Below are 21,110 nucleotides of genomic sequence, written 5' to 3'. Positions count from 1 at the left end.
GGCTGAAATGGGAGGATTATTTGAACCTGGGAGGTCAGGGCTACAGTGAGCCATGATTGCACCACTGTACTCCAGCCCAGGCAACAGAGTGAGATCCCGTCTCAAAAAACATAAAAGATAAAATAAAATGGCCACCTTTCACTCATGAGAGAGTCGTGAGGATAAAATAAAATGATATACTTCAAGCCTTGGGGCCTGCCTAGGCTTGGGACATGTCAGCTCCACTTCCTATCCACCAGGGAACCCTCATCAGCACCCATGCCCTACAGGAAGGGGAGGGGAGGAAGAACGCAGACCTAAGTCACCACTCCTGGCCTTCAAGCACTGCCCAGTAACCTGGTTTCTCTCCGGTCACTATTCCCAACAGATCTCTTCACACAGGTCCCTCCCCTGTTCTTCTCTTTTGCAATCCAGTAGCCATCAGCCATCTACCATTAACATCATGGAGTACCTATCACAGTCTGTGGCCCGCGGGAGGCAATCACACAATGGTAGCTGCGCATTACATTACTGTTATTATTTCTGCCATATTTATCAACCTACCTCTGCCACCTACCTGAGAGTTGAGTGACCTTGAGCAAGTTATCTCACCTCTCTGAGCGTCTCATTTGTAAAATGGGCATCATAATACTTAAACCTCATAAGGATTCAAGAGAATGGCTGGAAAGCACTTGGAAGGATGCTGAGAGCTCAGTGGGTGCCTGATAAATGACAGCTGTGTATGTTACATAATTGTTGTATCTTGTCTCCCCAACTAGACTGTGAACTCTTTAGAAACAGAACCACATCTGACTTTGGCCTTACTGAACCACATCTCTGGCCTCACTGAATGGCCTGGCCTATAGGAGGTGTCCAGGGAGGACTGATTGACTGACAGCCCGGGGTCCCACACCTCCTCCTCAGCCCCTCTCACCAGCAGGATTTCGATGGTGCCCAGGATGTACATGGCCCCAGCAAAGGTAGTGCCCAGGTAGAAGCAGAGGCCCACAGCGCCCCCAAACTCCGGGCCCAGAGACCTGGAAATCATGTAGTAGGAGCCACCAGCTGCAGAGAGAATCTGGTATCAGTGAGAGGGTCGAGGCGTACTGGGCTGCCATAAGGGGTGAGGGGTGTTCAGTGACAGAGGCAGAAAGTGGGTTGCTCTGGGCCTCATAGGCTTACAGGCTACAACCCTAGAAAGGGGACTGGTTGGAGACCCAGGTAACCACTCTGCCTGGATTTTGCAGCACTAATTACCCTGTTGCTAATTACCCCTTTAAAGAGATCATGGCTCAGAAAATCGAATGGTGGAGAGGAGGCTCTCAGGCTGAGTGGCGGGAGGGCTGCTCCATTCGACACCAGCAACTGCCTCCTCCTCCTCTGCCCCCAATAGGGCTGTCCCTACCTATCCCATAAACAGGTACAGCCCAGCCCCCTAGTCTATAATATTACCTCTTTTGGGTCCTGATGTCCTCCAAAACCCAGGGTACTATCCCTCCTTCCACCCAGCCATCCCCCGCCCCCACGAAGCCCCAGTTACCTACCAGGCACAACACCATTCGTTGCAATTGCACTCATCGAGATGGCCGTGAGCATCGTCTGTGAGGAAAAAGATCATCAGAGCAGTGGCTGGGGTGGGGACCGCAGTGGCCTGGGTGGGGGCCAAGACTTATACCCCATAAACACCAGCCAAACCCACAGGTTCTCTTCTACTGAGCTGCTCCCTGGGCCCGTTCCAACTTCTACTCCTGCCAAGTCCTTCTTCTTAAGAAAACCTCTTATTCACCATGTGAACGGAAGGAGCCCAAGCAAGCCACAGCATAAGAGAGCTCTGGAAATCCCAGCCTCGTCTCTGACCAGCTGCCTGACCTGAGACAACTCACTTCACTTCTCCAAGCCTCAGTTTCTCCATCTATGGAATAGGTGTAACAGCTCCGACACTGGGTACCTCACATGCAAAGCTGTCTCAAGGTTATGTATGAGGACACATAAATGTGTCAAGAAGTACGCATTTGGTGAATATTTGATTTTTTAGAGAGAACGGGAAGAATTTGGTTACAATGCTGTTTGCGACACGTAATCTCATTTTTTGTGAGTCTGGAGCTACCAAAATGTTAACTATTGTAAGATTACAGGTGAATTTTATTTTCTTCTCTACCCCTATCATTTTCATCAATGAAGCTGCATCACTTGTGTAATTACACACAGAGAGAGATCCAGGTGAAACATGGTTAACAGCCATCAGGGACAAGGCTGTGAGATGCAGGAAGGACCAGTCAGACCTAATTTACTCTCAAAGATCATAAGCAGTGGTTCCTATAAAAAGCTCGGGTCTCATGCTTCCATCCTCCCACCTCCCACCCCCAGGCCTCTGCCAAGCCCCAGCTGTCAGGGGGTGGTGAGGGGAGGGGTGTCACTCACACAGGAGCAGCAGATGAACACCATGCAGAAGGACTCCATGATGCCTGCAATGCCCACCACCCAGGTGAGCCGCAGGAAGAGGATGACGCCAAAGATGTTCTGCAGGCACGGCAGGTACACGCCCATGAAGGTGCCCATGCGTGGGGCCTGCCAGGGAGGCCGGCGTCAGTCTCTGCAGCCCTCATCATTACCAACACCCCAGGCGTGCTCCTCCTCCGTGTTCCTCCACCCCCACCTTCCTCTTCTCTCTATCCCCATCCCTTCATCCCTCTTCTTTCTGATTCGTATCCCCTTTCCCTCCCTCCATTCAAATCCATTTTCCTCCCCCATCCTTCCCCATCATCCATCTCTTTTCTTCCATTTCTTGTCCCCCGAAGCCCTCACCTGCACCGGCTTCTTTTTTCCACCTTCATTGTTTTCTGCCTCTTCGTGTTCCCTACTTCCTTGGGGCAGGTTGGTGTAGTTGGCCAGGCCACTGAGTAAGGAGGACACCATAGGGCTGGTGTCCATCTCCTCCTATGGAGGGAGGGTGTCAGTGCTAGGAGGCTGAGAAAGCAGGTGGGGTGAGCTGGGGGGTGAGGAGGCAGAGGGAGAGACAGGGACGAGGAGCCTGAAACCATTTCGATTGGGATGAGATGGGAAAGGAGGAGGAACAGGCAAGGAGAACAGGGATAAGAATGATAGGATAAGAAGAGGAGAGCAGGGAGCAGAGGGAGTAAAGCCCAGGAGGGAGAAGGAGGGATGGGGAGACTCAAGGAAGTTGGGCTTGAGGGAGGGGTGGAGAGAAGGGTACTGTCCCCTAGGGAGGGAGCAGCTGATGAATCAGGAAGATGAATTGTAGGTGGGGGCCCAACAGCCCTAGCAGCCCACCTCAAACAAGGCCATGTTCTTGCCATCATACTCCTTTCCCTTCTCTGTGTCGGTGCTGTTGATGAAGGGACTGCTTTCCTTGGGGTTGCCATCACCTGAGAAGGCAGAGGAGTCAGGGATCTGGCACCAATCAATCAGCTGTTGTTTAACCACCTAGGCATAGACTCATGTGCCACGGTAGCCCTCTGAATCTCGGTTGCCCATTGGGAAAATGGGGCTAATACCAGCTTCCTTGCAGAGTTGTAGTTGACAGAATATATAAAGAGCCTAATGCACTAGCTGGCATACACTGCGTATTTATGGATGTGTGATGCTTCCTTGCTCTTTGGGGTCCTATTCCATTTACCAGGGCACCCCAAGACTCTCCAGAGTTCCCTTCTTGACTATAGCTGGGCTTATACTGGTGTTTGGGATGGAATCATGTTCTTTGTCAGTAAGGAAGGTCTGCCTTCTGGGAGCACTACAGCCTCAAAGATGCTCTACTTCTTGAAGAAGTGACCCCCTCTGGCATCTCTTATGCCCTTTAGTCATCTTCATTCATGATGTGTTTACCAAGTGTCTACCATGTGCCAATACAGGCGTGATGAAGGCAGGGTAAAACACAGAAGATGCCATCCTTGCTCTCAGGAGACAAATCCAAGTGCAGTGAGACAAACCAGTAACCAGGAATTTCCAATCCATCATGGTAAATTCTATGACAGAAGATCAAGGGGCTGTGGGACACAGGAGAGGCACCCAGCCCAGCCTGGGAGGTCATGGGAGGCTTCCCAGAGGAAGTGACGTGTCCGCTGAGAACTGAAGAATGAGTAAGAGCTAGACTGGGAGGGAGGCAGGGCGGGTGTTCCAGGCAGACAGAACAGCAGAACAGCATGTTCGATGGCCCAGAGGTGAAAGCAAACAGAGTGGGTTAGAGGAGTGAAGTATTATCTGGCTGGAGTCTGTGGAAGGAGCAGTGAAAAGTGAAAAGGTGAGCCTGGAAAGGGAAGTGTAGGCTGGGCCCTTAAGCATTTAGCAGGTCATGTTCAAGAATGTGGACCTTATCCAGAGGGCAATGGGGAGGCATTGAAGTGTTTCAGAAAAAAATTTTAAAAAGTGCCATGAATAAATCCATGTTTTAGAGCCATCATTTGAAGTTTTAGGTGAAGAAAACAAAGTACAGTGGTTAGAGACTTTCAGTAAACCAGGTTAGGGCTGATGATGTCCCTGACCAGAGCAATGTAGAGCAATAGACAGAATTACTGGCATATTTCAATGCCAGATGTTTGGGGAGGGGGAGAGGAAGAATCCAGGATAACGCCTGGGGTTCCTAGCATGGGTGAATGGTTGGATGATGGTGCTATTTAATAAATGGGAAGACTAGAAGAGGAGGAGTTTGGAGGTGGAGAAGATGCTGAATTTAGCTGAGGGTGAGGCACTGTAGGGCACTCAAGTGGATACATCCGGAAGCCACCTGGATATATGAATAAGGATACATGCAGCAAAGAGGCTGGCCAGGAGAAAGAGGTGGGGGTAAGCCATGTAAATATGTGTAGGATGCATGTGAAGCCATGAGCCTGGATGAGATCACTCGAGGAGAAAGTATCTTGGGCACCAGGGGGAAGATCCCTTCCGAAAGATATAAGAGGCCCCAAAGGTACATTTCCTTGGCTTCAGCCTTCTTCAATTGACCCTTCTTCAATTCCAGGGCTGAGTTCCAGCAGTTGACATCTCTCTGGACACTGGAGAAACTCCCCACTGACCAAATTCCAAGTAAAATTGAGGGCCTACATACCTTGATTCTCCTGTCCCCTCAACAGCTGACATCCCTTTCTCCCCATCTCCATTCATCTGCATCTTCCTGGTCCTCATCTCTACCTTCTGGAAACCTTCCTCAATCACCCAGCGAGAGCATGTCCTGTCTCTGTTATAAAACCAATCTCTTCCTGACTAAAAATTGGACCAGGAGGACTGATGCCTCACCTGCTCCAAGGAAACCCACCACCAAGTCTTCTGCCACCACCTCCACCTCATCCATCAAGGCAGAAACTCCTGGTTGCCAAATAGGGGGCGTCAGCTCTTTCTTCTCACATATGTGAGTTCCTGGGAATAACAGACCCATCCTCCCAGTGGGAGCCCAGCGCGTAATAGGTGGTCAGGAAAAAGTATTTGGGACTAAATTATCCGGGGCTCCCCTCTGTACCCCAGGATCTCAGAATAACTCTCTGGGACCAGAGAACAGGAGAAACAAGGACGAAGTAGATTCCCGCTCCTGTTAAAATGCTGCCTCCTGTTCTCAGCACACCATGGTGTGGACTAGAGAAGTTAAGGGGACCTGAGGCGAGAGGAAGTTTCCTAACGGTTAAGAAAGGGGGCTGGAGTTATGGAAACAGACATTCGAGTCCCAGCTTCACTGGCTGTGTCGTCACTTTCAGCAAGTCACAAACTCTCTACGCCTCAGTTTCCTCCTTTGCAAAAGCATACTAACCAAGCTTAACTCATAGGGCCGTTGCGGGGATTAAATTAAATCATGCATGTTAGGTGTGCCAGCCACGAGTGTGGCTATTGGTGCTACTATTGCAATTGCGATTATTATTAACATACTTGGTGCCTCCCCAGCCTGGGCTCCCCATCCCATACGGCACCTCCAGCCATAAGATTTAGGGGTCCTGTCTCCTATGGAGCTGGGTCCCTTTCCGCCCAGCGTTCCCTGTTAGGGCCAGGACGAGACCAGAAAACCCCTCCCCTCTGCCTTTCACGCCCCCTCCCAAGCGCCTCCTCCTTCGCAGGGGCGGGTGGCACTCAGGGGACGGGAATGGGGGCGTCCGGGCCGAGACCCTGCAACTAGGTGGCCCGGCGCCGGTCTCCATGGCGACCGCGCAGGCCGAGAGCGCAGCGCCGAGCCTAGCGGGCCGCGCGCCCGCAGCCGCTTATGTAACGCGGCGCGCAGCGCAGAGCCAGACTCCAGGCCGGATCCGGGCCAGGAGATGAGGGCAAAGGAGAGGGCGGCTAGGTAGGCTCATCCTGGGTCCCGCCTTTCCACTAGCTGCCTGGGCGGGACGCCAGGCTCCCAGGACTTGTCAGCCAAGGCTGATTTCGTCCGCTCCCTGGAACGCCATGAGCACTGGTTGAGGGGGATGGGGAATGAGCTTCCGAGTTCTCAAAGAACCAGAACAGCTAAGGGGAAACTCACCCTGATTCCCCAGAGCCAAGAGTAAGGGTGATGCGGGAGCGCCGAGCGCACTCCAGAGGCAGGGCCAGACCGAGACTGAGCCCTCCCCGCCCCCGCCCCCTGGGAGCTCTCAACCCGAATCGGCTTTCAATTAAGCTGCGGCGGCCAGAGCTCCCGGGGAGGAAACAGGCGAGCGGCGCAGGCTAAGAAGCCTCCCCGGAGCCTGGGGCTGGGCCTGGGGGAATCCCTAGGCCAGCTCCAAGAGGGAGAGGGGGTGTCAGACCCCAAGGGGAAAGGAGACTGGGACACATCCCTGGGTTCTTCTTTAGTCCAGAAGTGCCCACTTACTTGGGCCATTCCCACTTGCCAGCGAGGTCAGCAACCAGTTCCTTCCCGTACATCCCCAAGAATCTAGAATCAGAGATGTCAGGGGCTCTTGGCCTGATGGTCCTCACTCAAGTCCATAAGGTCCTTAGCACCTCTTACCACCATCTCCAGGCACCACTGGAGGGTGGGGGTGTGGGGTGGGGATCTTCTCTCTCTGGGACCCAGAGCACCTGACCCAGGTTCTGGCCACTGGCGTTCCAGGTCCTGGACCCTATGTATAGAAAGAAGGTCTCCAAATGGGTCCGCTGCACTCAGTGTCTAGAAACTAACAGAGAGGGGATAGAACTGAAGCGAGTTCCCAGTTCAACTCTTGCCTCATACAAACTGATGCCTCTTTTCTAGGCCTCCTAAGACCCCATGGAAACCCCAAGGCCTGGTGAAACCTTAGCAGAGAAAGCGGGTGCTGGGGTACAGGACCATACCCGGTGTCTGAGGGAACAGAGAGATGCTCTCTCATCTGAGTCCCCCTTTCAAAGTGGAGGCATCTGAAGGGGATCCCAGATGGAAAGATCCGCGTCAGGATGCCTGGCGCTGCCGCAGGCTCAACTTTGCCAAACCCCCTCCCCCTCCAGCCAGAAGCCCGCGGGGGAGGGGGCGGATGCTGGATGAGGTGATCCCAGGGTCACTGGGGAGGTGGATAAGCTGGCCAGCTAGGAGTTCTGGCACCTGTATGCCACTCAGCCCCCAAGAGAAATTAGGAGTTACGGGGGGTGGGAGGTCAAAGGATAGGGACCCTGGTGTCCCCAGCTTTTCCAAGTGGCCACTGGCCCTGATTGAGATTCAGTATCCAGGATCAGGAGGACCTCAGAGTCAAGGTTGCCAATCCCTAGAACACCCTGCTCTTTCAGCCCTAGGGACCATCCCCCAGAGGGATCTGCAGGAGTCGGCTCATAGGGTCAAGCAGTGCCCAGGGGAACGTTTGAAGGCGCTGAGCGCAGACAGCAGGAGCAGGAGGTACGCTAGTGCGCAGGGGACGCGGCGCCTCTGGAGAGCGGGGGGTGGGGGCGGCTGACAGCCGTGATGGATGGCTGAGACCGCTGGGGGGCGGCGGGGGACCTGAGAGCCTGAGGGGGTGGCTGGCCCCAAGACCTCGGAGCAAGGAAACCGCGGAGGAGGGCGGGGGAGAGCGGGAGCAGCAAAAGGACTTGTACCAAGCCCCTCCGCTCCTTGCGAGTCTCCGCACCCACCGCAGCGCGTCCGCAGTGTCCGCGCCGCGGCGCTGAGGATTCAGCCGCTGGGACCCCATTTCTGAGGCCTCACTGGGGGAGCTAGCAGAGCTAACTGAAAAGAATCCCCCCGCTACACTGGACCGCCCCAGAGAACTGAGAGGAGGGGGAAAGAGGGAAGAAAAGAGGGTGATCTTCCTTCCTGTCCTAAAGAGGAGCCCACGGGAAAGCGAGAGAGAGAGGGGGAGATTCTGCAAAGTAGAGCTGAAAATCAATGGAGGAGGTATGCTTCAGTCAGAGGTCGGACCTTGGGAAGCTTTGGGGGAGGGGTCCCAGATTGCACCAAGGGTTCCCTTAAGGAGACATCGCAGCCCGGACGGGGGCTGTCATATAGCCCCAACCCCTTATACACACACACACACACACACACACACACACACAGCCACCTCTTCCCCCATCTTCCAGATGGAAGTCTTAGAACCAGGGACTGCAGCAGACTGCGCCCCCCGGCACCACCGGTGCCCGCTCTGTGCCAGGACGCCGGGGTCCCCTGTCGGGGAAAGGAGCCCTCCTCCCGCCGTCGAGCTCCATGTCAGCCCATTCTAGCTCTTCTATCCCCTTCCCACCACCTCCCTCTGTTTAGCTAACCCAAGTCGGCCCGAAGCCGTGGACAGCGACAATCCCCCCAGGCCCCCAGCTCTGCACCCGGGCGCGGCGCATTCCAGCACCTTGGACAGCGGCCGGAGCATTCCAATGGAGCTGGACTCCAGGCTTCTGCCGGTGCCCACTGCCTGGGTCAGGCCCACCCTCCTCTCTGAAGGAGGTGGCCCCCGCTCCGCCTCTAGCCCCAGAGCTGCCTCCTTTCCTCGCTGCCCCCTCCCCCGCCGCCCCCGGACCACAGCTTACCCGGGTTTGCTCCCCCATCGCCGTCCTCGCAGTCCGTCAGGTTGTTTAGCATGGTGGCGGCGCGGCCCCTGGTCCGGGGATGGCTGCGCCGCCTCGCCTGCGCCCCTCTGCCTGCCTTCGCCGCTCTCTCGTTCGCTCTAGCTCGCTCTCGCTCTCGCTCTCCGCTCCACGGAGGAAGAAGCTGCAGTGCCCGCCCGCCCGGCGCACACACACTCGCACACGGACACACGCTCACACCCGCGCGCGCCCCCTCTCAGCAGCGGCGCTGCTCACCTCATCCCGTATGCAGGAGGCGTGAGCCACTGGCGGGGTTTTGGGGGGGAGAGCGGGAGGGAGGGAGAAGAGACGATGAGGGGCGGGCAGAGCGCGACTAGTGGCCCCCTTGCACGAAAACTGGGGGATTGCGTGGGTGGGATGAAGGGGGTGCTTCAGGGGACAGGGCCTCGCCTCCCTTGAGCAGACGCAGCTCCCCCCCACCCACTCTCCGGGCGGGGCGCGGCACGTGGGCAGGTGCCATCCCGCGCCCTAAAAATAACGGCAGGGAACTAGGTCGCGGCCGCGGGGAGGCGGCCCCGCAGCGGCTGCCCGACCAGGGGTCTGGGGTAGCCCCCAGGGGGAAGATAAAGGGCACTGAAGTGGCCATGGAGGTGCGCCATGGAATATGGGGCCCTTGGGAAGCCTCTCTGCAAGACTGGAGAGGCCAACCCCGAAGTGGGGGAGGAGAGCCAGACCCTCTTTCATACCACTGTTCAAGAGATTGGAGCTGGAGGCATGTAGAGCCTGGGGCCCATAACTAAAGCAATGTGCTACCCCCAGGGGCATTCAGGTCACTGGGCTGACTGTCTGGCCCAACCTGTCTTAAAATGGAGGGCGTTAGCGCCTGAGGAGTTACAAGGAACTCTCTCATTGTGCTTAGACTGACAGGAGTCCCAGCATCCCACTCCCAATACACATCCCTGGAGCCCACAGCCAGGGACCTTCTGACTGCAGACTGATCTAGGGATAAGACCTGGTAAAGAGAAGAGGCAGCAGTGAGGTTCCAGGGAGCACTGACTTTCCACCAGAGATGGTGCAGCCTCTAGGGAGGACAGGCCAGTCCCGAGGCTGGCCAGGACAGAGTGGGGGAGGGGGGAATGAGGCCGCCTGTCGGTTTGAGACCAGATTTTCTCCTGGGGCAGAAGTGTCTAATCCCCTAATCCAGGATTGCTTTCTGAGGCTTCCAGAGCCTACATGCTCTCTGTCCTCCTCCCCCCTCCCCTAAGGCCAATCCCCCAAAAGCTTGATCATCCTGGGACCCCTCAGCACCCCCAGGGCCCAGGTTTGAGCCAGTGGTGCAGATGTCTCAGGAATTGGCATCAGAGGTTTGCAAGCTTTCAGTCTCTGGAAGATCTAAACATCTGAGGGTGGGAGTTGATCGGGGTAAACAATTTTCAGACTCGCACTGGCTCTCTCACTGGTCCTCTTAATTCCAGAAGAGTTCTAGGGTTGGAAAAGGATCAGTCATTGAATCTTACACACAGCTTTCATTTCACAGATGAAAAAACTAAGGCCCATAGAGGGAAAATGACTGCCTGTGGACATAACGCCAGTGAATGGCAGAATTTTGTCTAGCATCCTGTTTGCCTCACTTCAGTTTAGGACTCGTGTCATCAATAGAACTTATAAAATCTGTCTTGCCTCCATAAAAGAGACAAGGATGCAGTCATATCCAAGCCCCTCAGCAGCTGCTGATCATTAGCTCCTGAAAAAAAGAAAAGAAACAGGAACTAGGTCTGAGATGCGCTTTCTTCCTTTTCTTGCGCTCAGGCTTCAAAATTGCAGGGCTAGAATGGACTCTTGGCTTGCAACTGAAAGGGAAGCCTCCAGAAAACATGCAACGATCCTAAAGAGCCATTCGTATACCTGGAGACCAGGATATAGGACAGCACTTTTTCAGAACCAAGGACAGGGCCCAGGGCTCAGCTTTACTTGTATTGATAAAATTTGTCAGTGGCTTCAGTTTGGGTCAACCGTGGAGTCTTCAGCAACTGACTCAAAGATGCCTCTGAGGGACCTACCGACCAAGTATTGCTGCCACTTGGTTTTTCGGATACCCAAAGGACCCTAAAGGGTGAAGAGTTAGCTATTCAGACAAGTTGTGGGCATGGGTATTCTTGGCACTCCCGAAAAGAAAACCACCAAAAGGGTAAGATGAGTTTGGTGACAGAGGTTAAAAGAATAGCAGATGAGAAGGCCAGTGCTCAAAAATTTTTAAGCATTCCACTACACACACACACACACACACACACACACACACACCCCAGCAGCAACAGCAGCAGCAGCAGCACTGTGGTCTACTACTCTGCAGAGATGCATAACATAGTAAAACACGTGTAGCATGTTTTTCTGAGAAGTGCTGTGGAATGAAGAAGTTGCTGAGGTTTTTCAGCAATCCCAAGTCTGCGTGTTCCCCTGGGGTTATTTTCCATCATTTGTGGTCCAGCTTTGGCCACTCAGGGTCTGGGTCCATACATGAAGATTCTAGGGAATATAGGTGAAGGCAGTAGTGATTCCACTTCTCCTGGGTAACCCATCTGTCCACCTTCACTAGAGTTCCCATCTCAAGGGCCATCTGAGATTCAAAAGATAGTGATTCTATCGTATCCTCTGCCCCTAAATTCTCTGTATATCCCTGGGGCAAAATTGGACTTCTCTCTGTGGGCCTCAGTATCCCGTCTGTAAAAGTGACTTAGGTTGCATAATCCATGGCACTTCTTCCTGCTCTGAAAACTCAGTGCTCTCTCTACTAATCTCAGACCAAAGCCACATATCCCTTCCTGAGGGGGCCATAGCAAGTGAACAGACAGTCCCAAGGGGAGACCCCAGTCCCTCCATTGACACCTCTCAGGAAGACTGTGCCCTATTCTGGCCTCCAGCCAGCTCTCTGTGGTGAGGTTTAGAAACACATGGCAGGAATCTGCTACACTGCCAGCCTGGCACTGGCCAGGAAAAGGCGACCTGCAACCCAGAGCCCCAGGAATCTGGCTGCCAGAACAGCATCCCCTCCCCACCAAGAACCCTGGGGAGATCTGGGGCCAGGGAAACCCTCTCATTAAAGCAGCACAAGATGCAGAGCTAGGGAGGGTCCTATTTCTAAACTCTGAGTTTCTCAAACTCATATCCCCTCCCACCATATGTCTCAGAGAGAAAAAAGCTCAGAGAAGCTGCCTCCTGAGTGTCAGGATTTGGGAACTGGAAGAGACATTATAAATTATTTTTTTCCATTCTCCACATATTGTGAAATTGGAGTCTGAAAATGGAAAGGTTCACATTTTCTTCATGTGGTGAACTTGTAACAGGCTGGGGACTAGAATTCAGTCCCCTGACCTCCTGCCCAGGACTCCATCCACTGAACCAGAATTAGGGGCTGTCTGGAGGAAGCTAGAGCCACTGGACTGGGTCCTCTTTTCACAGGAGGCAGGCATAGCATTGCCCCTTATGGCTCAATCCCTCTCCCTCTGCATCTCCACTGCCTTATCCCCGCAACCTAACCCACCCACCTCTGGCTGTGGCCTCATAGGCCCAAGGCCCTGAATGCCCTCCTTCACTCTTCTTCTCACCCACCCGCATGCTCCATCCTTGGACCCAAAACCTTAGCAGTGAATTGATGAGTCCAGTGCAAAGCACACCCCACACACACAGGGCTCACTGCGGAGCACGTCAACCACCACCGTCTCCGTGGCAACCGGGGGTTTAATTAACAGGCTGCAGCCCCATCACCATAGCAACAGCACCCCAACAGCCCCTCATTCCCCTGCAGAATCAGCCCATCTTCCCTCTTTCCCAATCCGGACCCCTTTCTCACTGCACCCACCCCCCACCCCCACCCCACCTGGAGAACTGAGGCCTAAAGATCGCTCTGGTTCATTGAGAAGAGGGGAGGGGAGAGGACGGGGATGAGAGAGAGAGAAAGAGAGAGCAGCCTGTCACCATGGCAACTGCAGCCCCGTTCATAACCAGTTTGTTGCCATGGAGATTCCTGGGGCTCACCTTGGGCTGAGGTACTGGGCAGTGTGGTTCTGAGTTCTGGCTTGGGGATGGGATGACTGGAGAGCTCCAGATCCAATATATATACCAACAACAGCATTATTCTTCCCAATTTACAGATGGAGAGAGTGAAACATGAGGTTAGGGTCCAGAGGAGGCAGAGAGCTTCATCCTTTCAAATTGTCACAAAATCTTAGCATTTTTATGGCTAGAAGAACCCTTAGATAGCTTCCTGTTCAACTCCCTTATACTACAGATGGGTATAGTGAGGCTCAGAGAGGGGAAGCAGTGTGCCCAAGGTCACACAACAGAGTCTGAGCTGGGACACAGATGGGCTATATTGTGGTCTAGCTCCATCCTCCCAGCATAAGTCAGCTCCCTCCCCCTCCAAGGGGAAATAACCCAACTCCTGTTAGTCTTACCAGGCCCAGGGCTCTTTTTAGGGCCCTGACTCCCTGAGAAACTGAGGCACAGTGGGGGATCAGGTAAAGGAATAGGGGAGCATCTCAGAGTTGTAACAACTGTCATCAGGTCTACTTCTGTTCATCCAGGTCACCATCAATCAATCTCCCATGACCCAGGTGAAGCAAGTGAGGTGTGTGGCTCACAATCCAGGGTTAGTGCTGGATTTGAGGCTCGGCCTCGCCTTGCTTCTTTAACTCCCTGCAAGTCATGTTCTCACCTATAGCTCATCCTCTGGCAGCAGAAAGCACCCCAACTGGCAAACCCTGCTCCTTTGGCCCAGAATAAAAGATAATCTCTCTCTCTCTCTCTCTCTCTCTCTCTCTCTCTCTCTCACACACACACACACACACACACACACACACACACACACACCATTTCCCCCCTAACCTTTCCCAATCATAGATGTGTTGCCGTCCCTCCCTTTGGGTGAGGACAAGAGGTGGGAAGAGAATCTATCAGGCCAGAGGGCTGATACGAGAACAGCTGTGGGAAAGATACCACCAGATGCTGGGTTCCCCTGAGGAGACCTTGTCTACTTCCCCATGCGGTGATCTACCAAAGAGGAGGTGCTTGAGGCTGTTTCAGCCTTAAAAGGTTAAAAGTCACACAAATCATTGTCCAGATGGAACTTCCAATACACTCCTGCACACAGGTATCCACCTCTCAGATAGACGCAGAAATGCACACATCAGCACACTCTTCAACATGCTGCCAATACAGTGACAAATAAAAGAACTGAGTGAGTCACTGACCACCCCACAGGTCATCAGAACCAATGGGGGATGCTCCTCCCACAAGACACACACACACAGCTCCTGCCATAGCACATAGCATTCCAGGCTCACACATACCTGCACACGCAAAGCCTGGGGGCTGTGTTTCACTTCAACTGTGCAGGAGCCCGAGAGTGTGAATGGGAAAACAGCAATCACCTTGGGACATGAGAGAGGGCCGTCTTATTCCTAAGCCAGGGGATGGGGAGTGAGAGAAGAGAAGGCAGGGGTAGAGAAGCAGGATCCCACAGCCACCCTCCTCTCCTCTGATGAGCATTATGCACTTACCAAGTGTCAGGCCCTGGGTCTGGAACTCAGAACACAAAGAAAAAGGAGATGGTCCCTGTCCTTGAGATGTTCCGATGGAGGGTAGCCATAAGTAAAGAAAATGACTGCCATCCCCTGGGACGTGTGCACTAATGGTGCAGTGGGTGGGTCGAAGAGGAAACTGAAAACAGTTTTTGGAAAAGGTTAAATGAGCTATAACTTACAAAATGAGTAGGAGTTTTCCTGGATGATGGAGGTGGGAGAATGAATGTGGACAAGAACACCAGAAGTAAATGAGGAAAGAGAATGACAGACTTAGGGATTTGGCCTTTATTTTGCAAGTGATGGAGAGCTTTTGTGGAGGAGGGCTAGGGCAGGACTGGAGGCAGGGAGGCCAGTGGAGAGGATGTGGTCATGGCCACGTGAGGCTTGGAGCAGGGTGATGATGACAGAGGGGGACCGATGCTGCCAGATTCAGGGTAAGTTTCAGAGATGAATGGCCAAGACGTGAGGACCAGTGGATTTGCTGGAAAGAGAAAAGGAAGGGTTGAGAATGGCTCCATAATTTCTGACTTTCAGATCTGGGAGGCGGGTAAGGTCATTCATGAAAATGAGTAAAGAGATGGATTATGAGAAAGATGAAGAGTAGCAGGAGCCCAAGAAATCCAGGTGGCCACAACCAGGAGGCGTTCGGTTCACGAGACTGAGCCCTTCGGAATTCTAGGCCTCAATTTGGTCATCTGTACAATGAGGAGGTTCGCCAGATAACCCCCTAAGGGCTACTCTAGGGGTTTCGGCTCTTGGGTTAGCTTCGGGGCGAGCTCACCTGCGGCTCGGCAGCGACCCCTGGCGGCTTGGGGAGACGACTCCTCCTCCTCCTCCTCCTCCTCCTCCTCCTCCTCCCCTTGCTGGGGCCACTACAAGCCGATTCGCCTTTCTCCTTCCAGACCCGAGGGCCTAAGAGCCAGGGAGAGGTCCCCTGATGAGTGCCCCTGCGGGGAGACTGTGCACGCATCCAGGATGCTACTTCTCCATCGAAGGCCAGAAGGATCTTTCCCTTCCCCTCTACTCTGCCCTGCGTGTAACTTCCGTTACAAGACCCCTGCACAGGGCCCGCGATGAAGAAGCCCCAATCTCGCCTATGCCGGCTTCTACCAACTCTTACAGAGCTGGAGCAGACAAGGAGCTAAGTGGGTCCCCGAGGGTTGGATTCAGCGACGCTACGGCATCCTCCCTGGATCTAGCTGCCCAGGTTCCACACTAACTTCCCTGCCTCCTGTCTCCTTACCGGGATCCCCAGTCGCTGTCCGCCACGCCTCCAGTGAGGTAGAGGATTGGAGGACCTGCCAGGCACCGAGGACCCGCTGACCCGGCACCTGCCTCCGCAACCCTGACTCAGTTTTCCTTCCGCCCTTGACCCCATCCCTCTCCCTGGCCCTACTCCCATCCTCCTGGCCCAACTCATTCCCCACGGGTCCTGACCTTTCCTGACCCCAAAACGACCTAGTCCCGCCGCCTCCCTTTTAGGGGCTCCTGACCACTCCGCTTCAACACACAGCCCTCTCTTTCCCTAGTGCCACCTCCCAGCTCTGATCCCGCTCCCTACTCGAGATGCCCCCGTCCCTTTAGTACCATCTGGCCTAGTCTCCGCCTTGCCCCCCCGCCCCTCCATCACCAGACCCGCCCCCTTCGCCTCCATCCCAACTCCTTCCCTGGCCCCACCCCTTTCCCTTGTGGTCACGCCCACCTCACGTCTGGCTCCTCCCCTTCACGGTTTCCTGGTCCCGGCTCCGTTCCCCTCTCAGGCCTAGAGCTGGGACCCCTCCCCGCCCCGGTCCTGGTCCCGCCCCCTCCAACAGACGGTCCGCCCCGGCCCCTCCCCCTCGTCGCCCCGCCCGGTACCGGCAGGCCCCGCCCCCTGCGGCCTCTACCTTTGACGTCTTCCCCCGGGAGGTGGCGGGGGTCTGCGACCGAATGCCGGCGGGACTCCGGGTCGGGGCTTCTGGCGGGCCCTGCCGGGGGCAGCGAGGTGACGGTGAACCTGCGGCTCATGGCGCGGAAAGAGGCCAGGCGGCCGCGGCGAGGGCCCGGATCGCACAAGTGGCTGCAGCCGGGCTCTAGGAGGGAGAAAGAGCGGATCCCCCCCACCCCCCGCCCGCCGCCCCCAGCCAGACGCGGCGCTGCGCAGGGTCCTAGTGCCCGCTGTGCGGAGGGCTCCTGAATCTGGCCACTTCGCTGGGAGGCCCTGTGCTCCCAGTGTCACCCGAAGGGCCTGAGGAGGCCACCTGCAGGTGAGAGTCGTCCCTACAATGCGGGCATCTATGCTAGGGTCTTCCTAAACACCTGGGGCTCATTCATTCATTCATTCATTCAGCACATATGGATAACACTCCTGTGTTTCAGGTAATAGTGCGAGGGATACGTCTGTTTATGAGATCCACTGGCTTCTTGCCCTCACGTGGCTCAAATTCTAATAAGGAGAGAAAGACTATACGTAAGCAAACTCATAGATGAGATCATTTGAGATTGGGTGTATGTTTAAAAATAGGGCCATGGGATAATGGGTAGGAGGGAAGACTGCTTTAGGGGTGGTCTGAGAAGGCCTCCTAGAAGATGTGGTATTTGAGCTGAAACATCACTGATGAGAAGAGCCAGCTATGCAGACATCTAGGGGGAAGAGTTCTCTAGAAGAAGAAACAGCAACTGCAGAAACCTGGGGTGAGAAGGAACCCCGACTGTCCAAGAAACAGCAAGTCCATTGTGTCTGGAAGAGACTGAGTGGAGATGAGGGAAGACAGAAGGGCAGATCATGTGGTCTTCTGAAGGCTTTGGGGAGGAGCCTGGATTTTTTGAGCAGGGGAGTGATGTGATCTGATTTATAATTTAACAGGATCATTCTGGTTGCTGGGTGAAGGCTCAACTAAAGAATGGCAAGGGCCATGCACAGTGGCTCATGCCTGTAATCCTAGCATTTTAGGAGGCCGAGGAGGCAGATCACAAGGTCAGGAGTTCGAGACCATACTGAGCAACATGGTGAAACCCTGTCTTTACTAAAAATACAAAAATTAGCTGGGCGTGGTGGCACATGCCTGTAATCCCAGCTACTTGGGAGGCTGAGGCAGGAGAATCACTTGAAACCAGGAGGTAGAGGTTGCAGTGAGCCAAGATCAAGCCTCAAAAAAAAAAAAAAAAAAAAAAAGAATGGCAAAAGTAGGAGCTGGGAGTCTAATTAGGAGGCTCCTGCAGACCCCCAGCTGGGGAGTGGTGACAGCCAGACTAGAGTGGTGGCAGTTGCCTGATTCCAGTTAGGTTTTGAAAGGGAAACCATCAGGACCTGCTGATGGATCAGATGTGGCACGTGACCATAAGAGTGAAGTCAAGGAGAAATCCTGGCAATTCACACATTGCTGGTGGGAGTATATTTAGGCAAAAACTACTTTGGGAAACTGTTTGGTAACATCTGCTAAAGCTGAACATACACACATCCTTCAATCCAGCAGTTTTCCTTCTAGGTATATACCCCAAAGAAATGACTGCCCGTGTTCACCAAAAGACATTTACATGAATGTTCCTGGGGCATTGTACATAATACCCCAACTCGGGATCTACGCAAATGCTTGTCAACAGTAAAATGGAGAAATAAGTTGTAGTACCTTCACACGATAGAATTTCATCTACAATTCTCAGAACAGTGTGGATGAATCTCACAAATAGAACCTTGAGAAAAAGAATCCAGACCCAAAAGAATACATACCCTATAATACTATTTTAAATAAAGTAAAAAAATAGTCAAAGTCTAAGCTGTTAGAAGTCATGATAGCGGTACCCCTTGGGGAGAAGAGGTGGTGATTGCAAGCAGGCTTCTAGGGTGCTGATAATGTTATATTTCTTTCTTTCTTGTTGTTGAGACAAAGTCTTACTCTGTCACCCAGGCTGGAGTACAGTGGCATGATCTCAGCTCACTGCAACCTCCACCTCCTGGATTCAAGCAATTCTCCTACCTCAGTCTCCCAAGTAGTTGGGATTACAGGTGCCCACAACCACACCCAGCTAATATTTGTATTTTTAGTAGAGATGAGTCTTCACCATTTTGGCCAGGCTGGTTTCGAACTCTTGACCTCAAATCATCTACCTGCTTTGGCCTCTTAAAGTGCTGGGATTACAGACATCAGCCACCACGCTCAGTCTCTTGTTTCTTGACTTGGTGCAGGTTATACACTTGTGTTCCATTTGTGAAAATGCCTTCAAATGTACACTTATGATAGATACCTTTGTATATTTATTATATTAAAACAATGGTTCTCAACTGGGGGCAATGTTCCCACCAGGGAATGTTTGGCAATATTCAGAGACATTGTTGGTTATCACAGCTGGAGTAGGGGGTAGCATCTAGGGGCTAAAGGCCTCTTGGGCCATCTGGGCTTGTACCAGGGCTGCCTGGCCATGAGTCACAGTTCAACATTACCCTGCTGCACCCTATCCCCATACTGGGGCCTTAGCAGAGGGGGCTGACCCTGAATGGGCCTGGCATCTCGCCATGGATCCTGCCACCTCCTAGGGGAAGACATTGAACATGCTACAAGGCACAGGGTAGATGTACAGTGTCAGACAATCCCCCACAACAAAGGATTCAGCCCAAAATGTCAATAGTGTAGAGATTGAGAAGCCCTGAACTAGAAAAGAAGTTTAGATAACTGATTCCTAGATTTTAGGACTGATTAGGTGTTCAGCTTGATTGAGGGTGGATGATGTGGTCTCTTATTAATGTAGTTAATTAAAAACAGAGGAGCACGTTTGGCAGGTGGAGCCCAGAAGTTCCATTTGGACCCATTAGGTTGAGAGGCCTGTTAGGCAGCTAAGGAGCAACGTGGAGTAGGCAGTTGAACATAGGAGCCTGGAGCTCAGAGCAGGGGAGAGGAGGTTAAGGCAGGGAATGTAAATGTCAGGTCTTTAGCAGAGAGATGCTATTGGGTGTGGACGTGAAACATAGCAGATGATGTAGATGAGCAACAAACTACCAACACTGCAGAGGAGCCCCTGGATCTTATCAGGCTCAGCCTAGATGAGCGAATTTATGTGAAAATGAGAAATGGCCGAGAGCTTCGAGGCAGATTACATGCTTATGATCAACATTTAAATGTGATCTTGGGAGATGTGGAAGAAACTGTAAGTACTATAGAAATTGGTGACGAAACATAGGAAGAGATATGTAAATCAACAAACGGAATATTCCAGTGCTCTTTGTCCAGGGAGATGGCATTGTCCTGGTTGCCCCTCCACTGAGAGTTCACTGAAACAAAGAATTTGTTCTATATGGAAATCAGGAGACTTTGTGCAATGGCCTCTCTAAATGTACAAGACATTCAAAAGAGAAACCTGCATACATTTTGATATTAAGAAATAATTCTGGGCCAGGCACGGTGGCTCAAGCCTGTAATCCCAGCACTTTGGGAAGCCGAGGCGGGTGGATCACGAGGTCAAGAGATCAAGACCATCCTGGTCAACATGGTGAAACCCCGTCTCTACTAAAACTACAAAAAATTAGCTGGGCATGGTGGCGCGTGCCTGTGACCCCAGCTACTCAGGAGGCTGAGGCAGGAGAATTGCCTGAACCCAGGAGGCGGAGGTTGCGGTGAGCCGAGATCGCGCCATTGCACTCCAGCCTGGGTAACAAGAGCGAAACTCCGTCTCAAAAAAAAAAAAAAAAAAAAAAGAATTCTGGGGATTCTTCCACTCCTGAAATGAGTTCATTTGCAGTAACTCACAACTTCTTAAGCTAAATGGTATTTTCATTTTTCTCAAGCTCTTCCAATAAATATGACCATCAAGATGCAAAACAAGAAAAAAAACGCTGTGGGCTACCAGACATCACAGGGAATGAGTATACACAGAGCAGAGAATTCCCAGGATTGAGCACAAGGGTGCCTTTGTCACCGGAAAGAGGAAGATCCACCCAGTGAGGTAGAAGGAGACCCGGAAGTAAGTTTCCAGAAGCTGAGAGTTTCAGGAGGAAGGGCAGGATCCACCATGTCAATGTGGGGAGAGTTAGTGTGGGATGAGCAGAGAGGAGCTCCTGTCACATCTAGCTACAAGTAGGTCACAAATAGCTTTGAAGAGGGTGACTTTGGTGGCATAGTGGGGTGGAAGCCAGGCTGGAAATGGCTGAGGGGAGAATGGGGATTGAGGAAGTGGAGGCAGTGAGTAGTGACCATGCTTTTGGGAAGTTTTCTCATAAATAGGGGTGGGAAGGGTAGAGAAATGGACTACTATCTCCAGGGAAGAAGGAGTTAAGAGAGACTGTAAACAAGCCATGGCGGGGAATATTTGTACACCAGTGGGTGTGGGTCATTTGTGAGCAAGAAACAGATGAGAGAGGAAACTCAGGGGGGCAGTCCTCTGGACTCCTCCTTAAATTCCCATGTGGGCGGCTAGGTGCAGTGGCTCATGCCTGTAATCCCAGCACTTTGGGAGGCCGAGGCAGGCGGATCATGAGGTCAAGAGATCGAGACCATCCTGGCCAACATGGTAAAACCCCATCTCTACTAAAAAAATACAAAAATTAGCTGGGCGTGGTGGCGCACGCCTGCAGTCCCAGCTACTTGGGAGGCTGAGGCAGGAGAATTGCTTGAACCCAGGAGGTGGAGGTTTCAGTGAGCCGAGATTGTGCCACTGCACTCCAGCCTGGTGCCTGGCGACAGAGTG

At 53.1% G+C, this 21,110-nt stretch overlaps 1 protein-coding gene, 2 long non-coding RNA genes and 1 pseudogene across 6 annotated transcripts in view; 2 read left to right on the top strand and 2 right to left on the bottom strand.

Moving 5' to 3' along the window:
• The window catches only part of SLC12A5 (solute carrier family 12 member 5), a 38,446-nt gene extending 21,912 nt beyond the window's left edge, over positions 1–16,534 (bottom strand). The window contains exons 1-6 of one of the 3 annotated variants that reach the window (XM_017541275.2): positions 16,340–16,534; positions 3,271–3,365; positions 2,785–2,916; positions 2,401–2,547; positions 1,524–1,578; positions 914–1,044 (exon numbers count right to left, since the gene is read on the bottom strand). In XM_017541275.2, coding sequence (XP_017396764.1) covers positions 914–1,044; positions 1,524–1,578; positions 2,401–2,547; positions 2,785–2,916; positions 3,271–3,365; positions 16,340–16,460 — 681 coding nt within the window. In that variant the 5' untranslated portion in view covers positions 16,461–16,534. Of the gene's footprint in view, positions 1–913; positions 1,045–1,523; positions 1,579–2,400; positions 2,548–2,784; positions 2,917–3,270; positions 3,366–8,699; positions 8,776–8,877; positions 9,094–16,339 lie in introns of those variants that run through there. The other 2 variants (XM_017541276.2, XM_037743009.1) reach the window with 2 other exon arrangements.
• Positions 9,076–10,642, top strand: LOC119473100. Its single transcript, XR_005202281.1, has 4 exons — positions 9,076–9,158; positions 9,794–9,889; positions 10,140–10,296; positions 10,412–10,642. It is a non-coding gene; the product is annotated as an uncharacterized LOC119473100 (long non-coding RNA).
• Positions 14,724–16,237, bottom strand: LOC108313049. 2 transcript variants are annotated; one of them, XR_001828899.2, is made up of 3 exons: positions 16,156–16,237; positions 15,235–15,365; positions 14,724–14,934 (listed from the first exon to the last, which is right to left on the bottom strand). It is a non-coding gene; the product is annotated as an uncharacterized LOC108313049 (long non-coding RNA). The 2 variants fall into 2 exon arrangements; XR_005202280.1 differs by lacking the exon at positions 16,156–16,237 and adding an exon at positions 15,912–16,022.
• Positions 16,535–19,391: 2,857 nt separating the features above from the next.
• LOC108312976 lies at positions 19,392–19,813 on the top strand (annotated as a pseudogene).
• The last annotated feature ends 1,297 nt before the right edge of the window (positions 19,814–21,110 follow it).

This window comes from Cebus imitator, unplaced genomic scaffold (assembly GCF_001604975.1).
Source record: "Cebus imitator isolate Cc_AM_T3 unplaced genomic scaffold, Cebus_imitator-1.0 Scaffold132, whole genome shotgun sequence".
In the NCBI taxonomy this organism is placed as follows: Eukaryota; Metazoa; Chordata; class Mammalia; order Primates; family Cebidae; genus Cebus; species Cebus imitator.
Note: the sequence above shows the minus strand (reverse complement) of the source record. Positions and strands in the feature narration are given on the sequence as shown.